The sequence below is a fragment of the Anopheles marshallii genome, chromosome 3, assembly GCF_943734725.1.
Source record: "Anopheles marshallii chromosome 3, idAnoMarsDA_429_01, whole genome shotgun sequence".
Lineage (NCBI taxonomy): Eukaryota > Metazoa > Arthropoda > Insecta > Diptera > Culicidae > Anopheles > Anopheles marshallii.
The window spans coordinates 57,611,864-57,625,041 of NC_071327.1; the positions used below are offsets into that span (position 1 = coordinate 57,611,864).

Sequence of the window (13,178 nt, forward strand, 5' to 3'; positions counted from 1 at the left end):
TTATGGAACTGTTCGCAACATTTTTTTTTATTATTTGAGTGTTTGATTCCTCTAGGAAATAAATTTTCTTTTTGTATTGAACTAGAATATAAATTATAAGGGCAAGCAGTTAATTAGACGTACCAGTTGAAATGTTGTTTGAAGATTAAAATCTTACTTCTGAATTCCAAAAATTTATTATTCTCAGTATAAATTAATTACAAAGGTTTCTCAAAAACACTATCCTTTAGTAATGCGAAATAGAACTTTGTTATTATTATGGTTTTAACAACTACTATAAAATAAAGGAACTGTATAGTTGATAATTTTAGGATTAAAGCATTCAGAAAAACTGTTCCTACAGCTTAATTTAATCAAAAATTATTCAAATAAAATTCAAATTTTATTGGCGAGAACATAGTGAAGTTTTGGGAATAAAAATCATGCGTCGTGAAATATTTCTGAAACATTTCAAGTAGCAGCAGGGTGAATAATTTCAAGTATGGATTTGTTTGTTTTGATGCCGGGCCTTCCTTTTTTTGTATCTTTTGATTAACTCAGAACCTGCATAATTGGACGCACTCATATTTGTTCCATGTGTTTTACAGTTCGTTTCAGCGTTGACGAGTTAAATTCACATTTGTGCATACTTCTTCAATACACACGAGTCGTACTGTCAAGAATTTTATTTTTGTTGGTTCTCTCTAAATTATTTTTGCAAAAAACCGGTTAGCAAAACCAATGGAGGGTAGGCAGAAAAGTCACTGACCGCAGACCGCAATTGAACGATCGCACATTGTTGAAATCTCTAACATTTTGTTGAAAAGTTTTTCCGTTGATTTAAATCTATAATTTGTAGAATTTTTAGTAGCTACAATAACCTATACTAAATATATGGCTCAACCGTTCTCAAGTAAAATATTAAAAATAACAGGTGATAAAATAAATGTTCAAACATCACCTGCATACAAAAATAAGATCAATGTATTTGCAATAAAAAAAAAACTTCGGAAGAAAAAAAATAAAATATTATTATTTAAAAACAAACAAAACAATTAAAGTCAAATAGTTTTCCATCAACCCCATGCACACAACCATCAATTCTGCACATATACAAGCGATGGCACGCAAACCTGCTCGAGGATGGGTTTGGCTTGGTTTTCCCCAAAACTAACTCTTACTTAGCATTCGCGCACGACTGCTCAGTTCGTGCCGGGTTGCGTTGAGGGGTGGTCCACTATCCCCATGTTCTCCATCGTAAATCCACGTTGTGCGGCGGTGAGTGACGATCGAGCAATAACAAACGTCGTATTATTGTGTGTCGGTTGATTCATCGGTGTCGGTGAAGTGTATTGCTGCCGGTGCTGTCGTTGAGCGTAAATATCTGTTACATCTTGGCTGGTGTTCTGCAAGATGCGTTCCTTTACGCGTTGTTGGATCGTGGCATAAATATCTCATTTCGTATCTGGCTCCGTAAAGCACAGGGTTCTGCCAAAAATGTGTGTGTATTGGTGGTGATCGAGACAAATATTGCTTGATCAAGTGATCTTCTTAATCATACTTGTCAACATGGCATCAACAGAGGAAGCAACAGTGTTACTATTAGAGTTCGAAGACATTTCCAGTGATGCTAGTCAGGCCACTCCAAGACAAACGCTGTCCCCTGGATCACCCCTTACCAGTCCTACCGACGGCAACAATCAGAACCAGTCGCATGATGTGAGTATTTCTTTCGTTCTTCATATGATTCCCTTCTACGCGAACCAGAATGAAGGTGAACGGTATATGTGCAATAAGTGGCTAAAAATCCCCCACGTCTGAATGATGACGCATAGGCACGATTAGGGTACGCAGAAGTGAAGTGGCGAATTAATGTTGAGAATGGTAGTAGAAACGGGGAAGCACAGAAAATATTAAAAAAAGGAAAAATAAACCAACTTCAGAGCAGCATTAGCAAGACCCACTGTCGCTTTCGCGTTGCAGTAGCATGATAAGGAAAGCACCGACGCTGGACGAATCGAAACATTAACTTTATGAATTGCGAATTTGATAAGAAGTTCTGCAGATGGCAACGTTCTTGATCGTTCTTAATGTTTCGTGACGGAGACCAATGGGGACATGAAACAAAGATTGTGAATTTTTTAGCGTTTGAGAAGTGCCATCTGGTTGAAGCTTGGGGATTGCAAATGAATGCAATATTCCTTCCGCTATGGAATAACAATTGACAGCTACCTTGCCGGACATGAAGAGGAAGAATTGTTTTGAAATGCTTATGTGATGTAAAACCTCTAATTTCACTTATTCTCTAGTTCTTAATAGACCTCACTACTACTGTCTTCATGACTCTTTTTCATACGCTTGACGATAACAACAGGTAAAACCTACTGCACAGACAACAACCAATTATGGAGCAGTGGATACAACAGGTGTCACGCGTAATCATACAAATCATACATCTTCTCCTCCTGCCTATCGCCCTGGTACTAATCCAGATGGGACACATGTTGTAAGTGTAAAAACATTCTTACCCAATATTAACATCAGAAACGATTCAAGTACATTGCATCTTTTTCTGCTTTGACTATAGATACACATAACCGACGGTGGACAGGTCATTCCGGACATTAATGTGTACCAGCAGAAAAAGAGCCTTGCCCAGGGTATGATGGATCTGGCCCTGCTGTCCGCCAACGCGAATCAACTGCGTTACGTGCTGGAGTCGTGCCAAAATCACCCATTTTTCTACGTAAACCTCGTCTTGATCTCGACCAGCATTTTCATCCAGGTCGCAGTCGGTTTCGGGTTGATCTGGAAGAGCCAGTATAACCTGAACAATCAAAGCGATTTTCGCGCAGCATCTCGGATCAACAATCTCGTCTCGATCGGAATCTTCATCATAACACTCGTTAACGTAATGATATCGGCGTTCAATATTGCAGAAATCTCCAAATCGTAGCCTGTTTGTTAGAAGATCTTTTTAATTAAAAAGCTGTGGTTATTAATGTTACGTGTAGTATAGAACAGATGGTGCCTAGTTCGCACGTATTCACTGCCGTTAAGGAAGAACAGAGCATTTGATTTATTTCTGTAAGCTAACGCATAAGATAGTTTGGATACCAGGAGAAGACTCAATAGTGTAAGTGGTAACGGTACCGGATTTTCTCATCCCAGTACCAGTAGCAAATCCCTTTCGGATCGTTTCCCCAGAGTAAGCACTGATTATACGATAATACTTGGTTAAAAATGACACAATACACCAAGAAATAGGACACCATTGCTGCCTCTCCGACAACATTAAAACTGCTAGTCGGTCGTATTTAACAAGAGATGGACTTTATCGTAGAGGAATAATTATCTCATATTGTCCCAAACAAAATTTGGTACCACCCAAGCAATACACAAGAACAAAACTTATCGAACTGTGAAATCTTTGAATAAACGAGAGTTGATTGATCACGTTGCACAAAACATTTCAAATGATATTTTCATCATTTTACGAGATCACATCACGTCAAAAAAGCTTTTCTTTTTTGTTATTAACTGTATTTAATGACAACAAACAGTGTTTCAGAAAACTGCACATAAAAGACTTTATATAAAAAATAAATAATAGTTATAAACAATGGAAAACTAACTTACAATTTATTTGCGCCACACTGTGCTTTTTGAAATAAAATTCAAACCGAGTGAAACATTTCTGAAATATTTCAACTAACAGCGGTAGCGTATCACATGGTAAAATTATATGTTTCGTTACTTCAATGGGTGCGCAACGCACAGTAAGGGTTGAAACATGCATGTTTGTACAAATTCACAGAAAACCTTTACAATTATAAATTGTTTTATAAACTATCAATACAATACATCTTAACAATACATAAGAAATTAGGAAACTTGAGAAGTGCCAGTTCGTTATATGATTTGCTTCTGCATGTTAATTATGCTTAAATTACACTAAATTTCAACTTATATTTGCTGCTTAGCATCTTAATACTTCAGTGTTTTGAGCATAATCAATCTTCACGACGATCACGTACGCAAAATGCAAACGTTAGTAGTCCTTCTTTTGCTGTTTTACTGTAGCAGTGCTGAAGAAGTGAAGAGTGAGGAAAACGCATCAAATCTGCATAATCTACAAACTTCTCAAACCGGATTTGCGGTTCAGATGATTATGGCCAAATTCAGCATCCTGGAGCATCGCTTCATCGTAAAGCAACTCCAAGCAGAGGGGCGCTAAGCGCTAAAGTCGATCAGCTCATTAACACCGTCGAAAATTTGTCCTGGGTTGTGCAAAACACGGGAGAAACCATGAACCAGCCAGGTTTGAATGGGAAACACATGTAGCACAATGTCACCGTCATCCAGCGTGATCTTACTCAGGTGCTGGCGGAACAGAAACTGTTGGTAACAACGCACCAGTTCGGTGAATATCTTCGGCAGAACGGTTGCAACACATCAAATCGGAAGATCGGAAGCTCGGTTTGAGATCGGAAGCGCGGACCAGCTGTATGCACTCGCTAAATTAGACGGATACAGCGGCACGGCTGGAGACTCCTTGAGTGATCTGAAAGGACGGTCATTCTCCACGCAGGATATGGATAATGATATGGCTGTGCACGAACACTGTGCTGAACCTTATGCCGGAGCTTGGTGGTATGGTGAATGCCATACCATATATTTCAGCCGAACGGTGATTTAATTCGAAATACGCACTTTACTTACAGCAATCTGAATGGCAAATATCTACGCGGAGAAACCAACGAATTCGCCACGGGTATGGTGTGGAAATCGTTCCGCGGATATCGCACTGAAATCTTTCAAAATGATGATCAGACCGACAATATGAAAACTGTCTCACTTATTGTGCATTGAGAATGAAGTTTTGAGTAAAATTGGAGGAGGAGCGCATGTTTGAGAAGCGTTATTTTAATTAAATCGCAATTGCAGGGTTCGTAGACATATATCTCTCAAAGAGGTTTACAAATGGATAATGATTTTCCGTTGACAAATAACAGTAAAAATTTACATTTATTCAAATAAAACTGTTTTGTACTGTCCGAAGCACAGTCGATCGTAAACCACACCACCTAGCACGCGAACCCTGTACCCGTGTGCGCTCGGAACCGGTGCGTAGTTTATTTTCGTTTTGGCAGCTGGCACGACGACGAGCACGATTTCGTATGCATCCCGCCATCGCGCTTAGTTGTCGGTGAGAAATCTGTCCGTCTACACGCAGCCGCGGTGTACCGGAGCGCGTGGAGGAACCCAGTTTTCGGGTGAAAAGCAATGGCACTGAGCATAAACGATGGTTCGCTACCACCGACGGTAAGTAATGTCCATGCGGCGTTTAAAAATGGCTTTCGGAGGCCAATGACAAATCAATACGCATACGTTTGGTCCGCAGGTTGAGCAGGGTGCGAGTTTACCACTGCCCGAGGTGATCCCGAACGTGAATGTGTACCAGCAGAAGAAAACCTTGGCCCAGGGTATGATGGATCTGGCGCTGCTATCCGCCAACGCCAACCAGCTGCGCTACGTGTTGGAGACGTACGAGCGCCATCCGTACTACATCTTCAGCCTAATCTTCATCTCCGTCAGCCTGCTGGTCCAGGTAGCGGTCGGTGTGGGACTGATCATGAACAGTCGGTACGATGTGAATGATCGGAAGGAGATATGCAAGGCAAACAAGATCAACGACCTCATCACGATCGGCATCTTTGTGATTACGCTCGTGAATGTGTTGATCTCCGCGTTTGGAGTAGCGCCCCGTGCTTAATGGCCAAGAATTCAGTGTCCTGTTTCACACGATACTCGGAAGAATCGGTTCGAATGCAACGTTGTATCGGGGCAAAGTGCGCGAGCGAGTGCGTTTTGGTGAGAAGGTAGTGAGACAGGTGGTGAGATAGAAAGAGAGCAAGTGTGGGAGAATGTTCTGCAGTAGCTTTTCATCGTTTATGTGAATAGTGCAGTTTATTATGCACCTGCTACCAATCGAATTAGTCACCCGCAACGGCAAAACCATGCAACTCACCCATTTTGGGGAGGAAAAAAAGTTTCAAACCCCCATTACATGTCCAGAGGGATGGAAAGCCAACCACACCCTACTTGGACAAACGTGAACCCCATTAAGCATAATTGCTTTTAACCTTCTTTTTAGCAAAACAAAAAAGAACATTTCACGCAACTATGTTGATAAAATATTATGTAAATTATGTTCTACCCCATAAACCATAAACTCGACCGTGGCTGCAGAGTGTGAAAGATTTGTTTTCCTTTCCTAACGGCTTTAAAACGCGATAAGCAGTTTGCAAAAATGATTGCCAAATAAGCGCTAGCCGAGATAAAGGAGATAAAAATGGTTCCCGTTCTCGCGTAGAAAAACGCTCAAATACAGCAATAAATGATATTATGCAAAACGCGTTTGCTGCTTATCAACACACCACCATACGGAGAGATATGACTTTTGTACAGCATTTTGTAGCATTGTATAAATAAAATAGAACCTTTTGCACAAAACAGCATCCTGCCAGGTACTGTGCGTACACGTGGTGAGGGAATGAGCATTTTACGCATACTAATTTAATTAAATGGCTACCGAACACAAAACAGTGCTAAAAATGTATCGCCCATATACGCTCCCGTATCACACAGGTGTTAACCACTTCCCTGGAAAGTCAAACCCGGTGGAACATCACTGGAAAAGGAAGGTAAGTTAGCATAAGGCCGTTCTAAGGCATTTCGGTGTGTTGACGCTATCAATTAAGATGGTTGAATTGAGCGGGCAACAAAACCGGAACAATGGTCCCATACAGCTCAACCGGTGTTTCAACCTTTTCGGGCATGAACACACTGTGTCCCATTGCGTCACAGGCACGAAACGCTCAGAAGTAGAGACGAAAAATGCTAAAATAGCGAACTTTAAATCGCCGCTATTAAGTTCTGCCGGCCCTGTTCCCGATCACCCACACGTTTCATCCCCTTGGAATCCCCCTGGCAGCAGTTAGAAGCAGGGACAGCGAACATCACATGACGTTCGTATGGATTCTCCGCGAAAAATCCAACCGCTTATGGAAAGTAAGGAAACCGGTTAGCATGCAATCGTGGGTCGGTCGAAAAGTACCTAGCACCAGCAAGCGATCGATCGATCGATCAGTTGTAATCAAGCTTTTGGTTAAGAGAATGTGTCATTCATTCATGGAATTGTTTTTCTATATTTATTCATGAATTCTAAAAATATGTAGCAGAAATTCAATGATTAATAAAACTTAACTTATAATTTGACCCTAAAAGCACACAAACTATTATTTACACTTGTATTATTTAGTGTTTGTTTCGTACCGAAAGAGTAATAAAAGTTCAAATACATTAACAGATAAAATTCATAACTGAATTTACTGGTTACAAAGTATTTTCAAACACTTTTTTTACACAAGTTTTAAAACGTTCGTAGGATCATTACTATATCAGTAGTAAGACAATTATGTATTAGAAAATATTTCTCTTGTACTTTAGGGAATTTTTTATTTAAATAATTTCAATTAAAATATTGAATATATTACATAAATCTACAAACAAGTCGCATTTACTAAGCTTATATTCGTATTTAAATGACTGGACTCACTAACTAACTATTAATTCCATTTAAATGACTGGAGTCAAACACCATTCGATCAACCCGTCGCACTAACACAACTCACACACGGGCGATGGCACGCAAACCTACGCAAGGATCTGTTTGGCTTGGTTTTTCACGCACTTACCCCGGCATTCGCATCGATACCGCGGCTCAGTTCGTGCCGGGTTGCGTCCAGCAGTGGTCCACTGTCCGTTTATTCTCCATCGTCAAACCACGTTGTGCAGCGGCGGGTGACGATCGGGCAACAACGAGCGCCGTATTATTGTGTGTCAGTTGATTCATCGGAGTCGGTCAAGTGAATCGGCCACTGCCGTAATTATCTGCAACTGCTCAAACGGTGTGTTGTGCGCTAACCCTACGAGTGACCCGTGGCAAGTGGAATAATTGTGAATTTTTTAATTACTTTTTTCGATTCTACCATTTTGCGTCGGGCACCGGAGTTGCAAAGCGAGTGTGTATTAGTGCCGATTGAGACTTAGCATTTCTTCATCAAGTGATCTTGGGTGAAGCAAACGTTGCCCCGTTCAACATGGCAACGACGGCGGAGAAAGATGCGACAGCGGTAGAAATAAACATCGAAACCTCCGATGTGCCCGATGTCGGACGAGCCACCCCAAGACAGACGCTGTCCGCTGGATCACCCGCCAACGGACGCAACGGTGGCAACAATCGAAGCCGGTCGAACAGCGTGAGTATGTTTTGTCTCTTTCCCCTACTTTATTTTGTGCTTCCCTTCTGCGCGTGATCATGATCGCGACCCACCCCGAATCACGGTCAACGGTATACGGCCATGAGCGTGAAAAAGATGCACGTCGGAACGATGACGCATTCGTTTGATTTGGCTACACAGAAGCGGTTTAGCATAACAGTGATGAAAATGGGAATGGAGAATGGGGAAATACCGGCCTGGAACATGAGGTGAATTGCCCCAGCATGTTCACCGCAAACGATTGTTAGAAACAACAACAACGCAGAAACGCGAACAAGCTACATTCTTATCCAACGCCAACCGGTTTGATGACATTACAGATTCTACATGGAATCCAATGACAGCATTCGTATCGGTATGCTTCCTTCCTTTCCGAAAGGGCACATTGAAAAACGAATGTTTGTTGGCGTAGCCGACCGTTTTGAGCTGGCTTGATTTACGCTTAAGCTGTGCAGTGGATAAAATTCCCATCCGTTGTTGACGTGTTGCATATAACACGTTTCCAGACGTTTATCAAGAAGGTGGTAGCAATATGGAATGAAGCTAGTAAACGCGGTACGATTCATTTACCATCTCAATTGTATTTAAATTAGCTCATCAAATTTCTCACTGCCAAAACGTACGTTTGACGTAAATCAACGCCAGGAATGATCTTTTATCATCCTCCTTAAACGAGATCAGTAATCCAAGTCCCAATGGGTGTATGTGTGTGGATAGAATGAAAGCAATAAAACAATAAATAAACAGTAGCGTAGCATTTCCAACCACTGTTTCGTTGCTACCACAACCTCCCCTAAGCTTGATAAGTGTTAATTAAAACACTAACAAAGTAAACCGCGAATGTGATAAGAAATTCTAAGGACGGCAACGTTCTTTGTTGTTAAGCATATCATGACCAAGGGTGTCAAACATAACTCTTTGATGTTGAAAAGATTTTTGATGTTGAAAAGAAAGAACAGTGAGGTAATTTTAATTTATTTGTTTATGAATTTAAGTTTATTCTCGATCTTCCAACATTGGCCGGTATCATACTCTAAGCCAGTTTTTTTGTATGCGTTTTGACGTTATCCAGCTTATCCGCTTACAGCTCGCCATAAAAATGGCAAGCCAAGCTAAGCTTAAGAAAGAAAGATTAAATTGGTTTCCTAATGAAGCAAGCTCGACAAATGTCATTACAAAGAATTTTGGTAGCTGGTCTGAGCCAGGTTAGGCAATGTTTCCCGTGTGCGAAAAAAGGAAACAATTTTTTTTAACAAAAACAACTAAAAAAAGATTATTTTAATAAACAGACTTGTATATTATTTCAAATTGATTGAAGTTAAAACTAAATGTCTAAACTTTAATCGATTTTTCTCAAATTGTAGTTTACAGAATCCATTGTTTCATTATTTATGTCAAAATGCTATGTCCTTTACGAATCTGTACAGAATGATACAGCCCGGTATCAGGATTATTTGACAGGCTTAAAGCTTAAGCTACCTAACTAAGAGTATGATCTGCGAACATTATTCGTATTTTTTTGTGATTTCCATTTTATCTGTAGCTTTCTGTTTTATACAGCTTGTAAACTGCGTAAGGCAAGTCAGACAGTAATTTTAATTTTAAAGCAGTCATGTCTAGACATCAGATTACGAATGAACTCTTGAATAGTTGTCTCGTTTTTATGGTATAGCTTAACGACTGACCTTATTAGGATTGAAATCTTTATTGCTGAATACCCTCGTTAAGAAGAAGGATACTTTATCTTTAACGCATTTAAATGTGTGTTTCAACACCAAACATTAAAAATTTACTTTCAGTCAATCAGTATTTTTCTATTAACTACAATAAGCAGATATTCAATCTAACAAATTTGTTGCACAAATATTGTTAACATTTCTTTTCTGACACTGGCTTACTCGTGAAGAAGTTCATTAGAAATAAATAAAAATCAGTCAGTCAGAATAGTGAGAACATTGTATTAGACGCTATGCTAATCGATTGTGGCATACAAGTTTGACACCCTTGACGCATTTGATAATTACCATGCGTAAAGGCAGCCGTACGTGACATAACTTCAATCGCAAAGCCAAAACCACCACTTGCGGTTCGCTTCTCGCTCTTATGGAAGCTTCCGTGATGGATGCACTCTGTTTGTTTGTGTTTCCACTTCAGATTTGCGCATGTATCGGATGTGTGTGTTTTTTTTTGTTTCATTTTAACAACCTTTCGCTGCAGTCCGCAAGATGTGTTGCAGGCGAAAAGATATAAAACTTTCACCCTGCAATTTCGGCAACTTTGGACCGTTCGTTGATCTTTATACAGCGCTGGAAGCAGGTCGACAAACTACCACTGCGGAAGAAACCGCGGTGGAGAAAACACTCTTCCATGTGATGATGCTGAATGTATGTGAATGCAGCGGAGATTTAATGAGCTCTTTTTTCTCTTCTTTTCATTGCAAAATTTAAGCAGCGATCACCATCTCGTAGGGCAAAGCGTGATACAGAGAAGGCGCGCACCGATGCGATTCCGTTACTGCCCGTTCCCAACGAGTCGAATCTGCCACGACAGGAACCACCGATCGCCGGACCAGAGTTCGATGACGAGGATTCACTGGACAATGGCATTGATTTGGATGATCCCAAAAGCAACCGGGGTATTGATAGTGGATTTTTGGATCCCATCGATGATGGGTCGGTGGACACCACGGGTGTTACACGCCCGGGACGTCGTGGAGGTCGTCGCAATCAAACACCGTCTGTTCCAGTCTATCGACCTGGTTTTGCCCCGGGTTTTAATGCTGATGGAACACGTAATGTAAGTTAAGAAAAATTGCCTTTACAACACGCGAATATGTTGATAACTTTCGCCTATATCACAACAGGTTGAGACAACCGAGAGTGGACAGGTCATTCCGGACGTCAATGTGTACCAGCAGAAGAAGAACCTTGCCCAGGGTATGATGGATCTGGCCCTGCTGTCCGCCAACGCGAACCAACTGCGTTACGTGCTCGAGTCGTACAAACGTCATCCGTACTTCTACGTCAATCTCATCTTCATCTCGACCAGCATTATCGCACAGGTAGCGGTCGGCATCGGGTTGATCTGGAAGAGCCGGTATAACATCAAGAACGAGAACGATTTTTGCAAGGCAGATCGGATTAACAACCTCATCACGATCGGCATCTTCATCATAACGCTCGTTAACGTGCTGATATCGGCGTTTGGTGTTGCAGAACCGCAACCAGTTGTGTGACCGACGTCTGTTAGATTGTTTTATTAAAAGCGTACGTCATTAGTGTTAAGAGTAGTATAGAGCAGATTGTGCAAAGTACGCATATATACTTTGCCTTTAATAATATAACTAAAAACTCGAAATACGTTCAAAACGGGCATTTTATTTTCTATCTCTTTGAAGTAATGTATTATATATTTTGGATACCAATGCTGCCTTACCGACAACGTCAAATGTCGGTCGTATTAAGCAATAAATTATTTCCTCACCTTTAAATTTGTGTTTTTTTGGAGAAATAATTGATTCTTTCTGCCGCAATGAATTTAGATTACGTCTAGACCTTTTGAACGAAATCTATAAAAGTGGTACATCTTCAAGTAAATGGCAGTGTTTGTAGATATAACAGTTCGCAATAAACGATTTCTAGGTCTTGTTTCTTACAGTTTACGACATCCCATCAACAAGAGCATGATCACCTCCAGCAAATAAATAAAACTTAACGACAAAATATAATATTTTCTCGATTTTTTTTCTCTATGAAGTAAATCGTATAGTCAAGTAACAATAGAAAACGTATTTTTTTGGTTTTGGTTGTCCAAAATTTGCAATAAATAATTTTAACAATGAAAACCGAAGCATTTTGTACATTACAAGAAAAATATTTCACTCACAAGTAAGACAGCAGGGTTGGCATACAACGTGGTGAGCAATATTCATAAATAATCTTAAAGAATAAAATAAATGAATTATGTTAATTTTATACAGAATCCCACATTTTATTAAAAAGAAACCCTTTTTTTTAGTTTTTGTTTTGACTAGATATCAATGACAGACAACTTTGCAAGTAACCCTGCCTAAAATCGTATACTGTAAATTCTTGCACACAAGATTTCATTCGCTTGATTATGCCAGGGGTGGCAAACACATTTAGTTTACTACTTTTCTACAAAATCGGTTGAGTTTCAATTCCAATTTTGTTTGCTACTTTGTTTGCTCGAGTACAAATAATTAAACTAAAATTAAAACGTGGTTAAATTCTATTTAAGTGGTAGCTCAGCAATGTTTTCTTTTATGCTGGAATACACGTGTAAAGTTATGGAATATTGGATGTTTATTATGATATGAAAAGAATTTCAATTCAAACACTTATTTAATTGAAGATTTGTAATTAGTATCAATATTTTGTTCAATATTGTTGTAAGAATTGCTTCTAATTAACAATAATAAACGACGGCTTATCAATCCATCCAACCAAGGCCCATGCTGTGTTGCCACTCTAGTTGAACACACTCTGCTGTTCTTGCCCAGCGTCTGCATATTTGGAGGTCAGTAAGTCTGGGTTAATCACTCAACTCTTGAATTAACATAAGAGATACCGATCCAACCCGCTTCACCTGCCGGGCCACTGGGATCAGCGAGACAAGCAATCTGCTCAAAACATTTACCCAGAACACCCAGAGCAACCTCGCGCGAGGAAAACATCCATGCGAACGAGCACATTATGCTTTCTCTTGTTTGTGTGGAGAGCGTGAGTATGGGAGAGAATGTTGCTGTGATCTGCTAAAATCGATGCTGAAACGCGACAGACTTTTTGAGGAAGCTGTGAGTTGGATCTGGCCTGTTGGACCGATCCGTACGCG

At 40.2% G+C, this 13,178-nt stretch overlaps 3 protein-coding genes across 3 annotated transcripts; all 3 read left to right on the forward strand.

Moving 5' to 3' along the window:
* The first annotated feature begins 1,548 nt into the window (after window positions 1-1,548).
* LOC128712901 (ninjurin-A-like) lies at window positions 1,549-2,935 on the forward strand. Its single transcript, XM_053807767.1, has 3 exons — window positions 1,549-1,698; window positions 2,354-2,485; window positions 2,567-2,935. Exons 1-3 carry the CDS (start codon window positions 1,549-1,551, stop codon window positions 2,933-2,935), a joined length of 651 nt encoding a protein of 216 aa, XP_053663742.1.
* A 2,330-nt stretch (window positions 2,936-5,265) lies between these two features.
* On the forward strand, window positions 5,266-5,755 carry LOC128714662 (ninjurin-A-like). The gene is made up of 2 exons (XM_053809538.1): window positions 5,266-5,304; window positions 5,384-5,755. The coding sequence occupies exons 1-2, from the start codon at window positions 5,266-5,268 to the stop codon at window positions 5,753-5,755; spliced, it is 411 nt and encodes a 136-aa protein (XP_053665513.1).
* Window positions 5,756-8,144: 2,389 nt separating this feature from the next.
* Window positions 8,145-11,559, forward strand: LOC128712068 (ninjurin-A-like). Its single transcript, XM_053806963.1, has 3 exons — window positions 8,145-8,303; window positions 10,776-11,120; window positions 11,188-11,559. Exons 1-3 carry the CDS (start codon window positions 8,145-8,147, stop codon window positions 11,557-11,559), a joined length of 876 nt encoding a protein of 291 aa, XP_053662938.1.
* The last annotated feature ends 1,619 nt before the right edge of the window (window positions 11,560-13,178 follow it).

Coding starts and splice junctions, on each gene's coding strand:
- LOC128712901 (XM_053807767.1), top strand. CDS start 1,549: ATGGCATCAACAGAGGAAGCAACAGTGTTACTATTAGAGTTCGAAGAC. Junction 1,699..2,353: donor ATCAGAACCAGTCGCATGAT/GTGAGTATTTCT, acceptor CGATAACAACAG/GTAAAACCTACTGCACAGAC. Junction 2,486..2,566: donor ATCCAGATGGGACACATGTT/GTAAGTGTAAAA, acceptor CTTTGACTATAG/ATACACATAACCGACGGTGG.
- LOC128714662 (XM_053809538.1), top strand. CDS start 5,266: ATGGCACTGAGCATAAACGATGGTTCGCTACCACCGACG. Junction 5,305..5,383: donor ATGGTTCGCTACCACCGACG/GTAAGTAATGTC, acceptor TTTGGTCCGCAG/GTTGAGCAGGGTGCGAGTTT.
- LOC128712068 (XM_053806963.1), top strand. CDS start 8,145: ATGGCAACGACGGCGGAGAAAGATGCGACAGCGGTAGAAATAAACATC. Junction 8,304..10,775: donor ATCGAAGCCGGTCGAACAGC/GTGAGTATGTTT, acceptor AAATTTAAGCAG/CGATCACCATCTCGTAGGGC. Junction 11,121..11,187: donor ATGCTGATGGAACACGTAAT/GTAAGTTAAGAA, acceptor ATATCACAACAG/GTTGAGACAACCGAGAGTGG.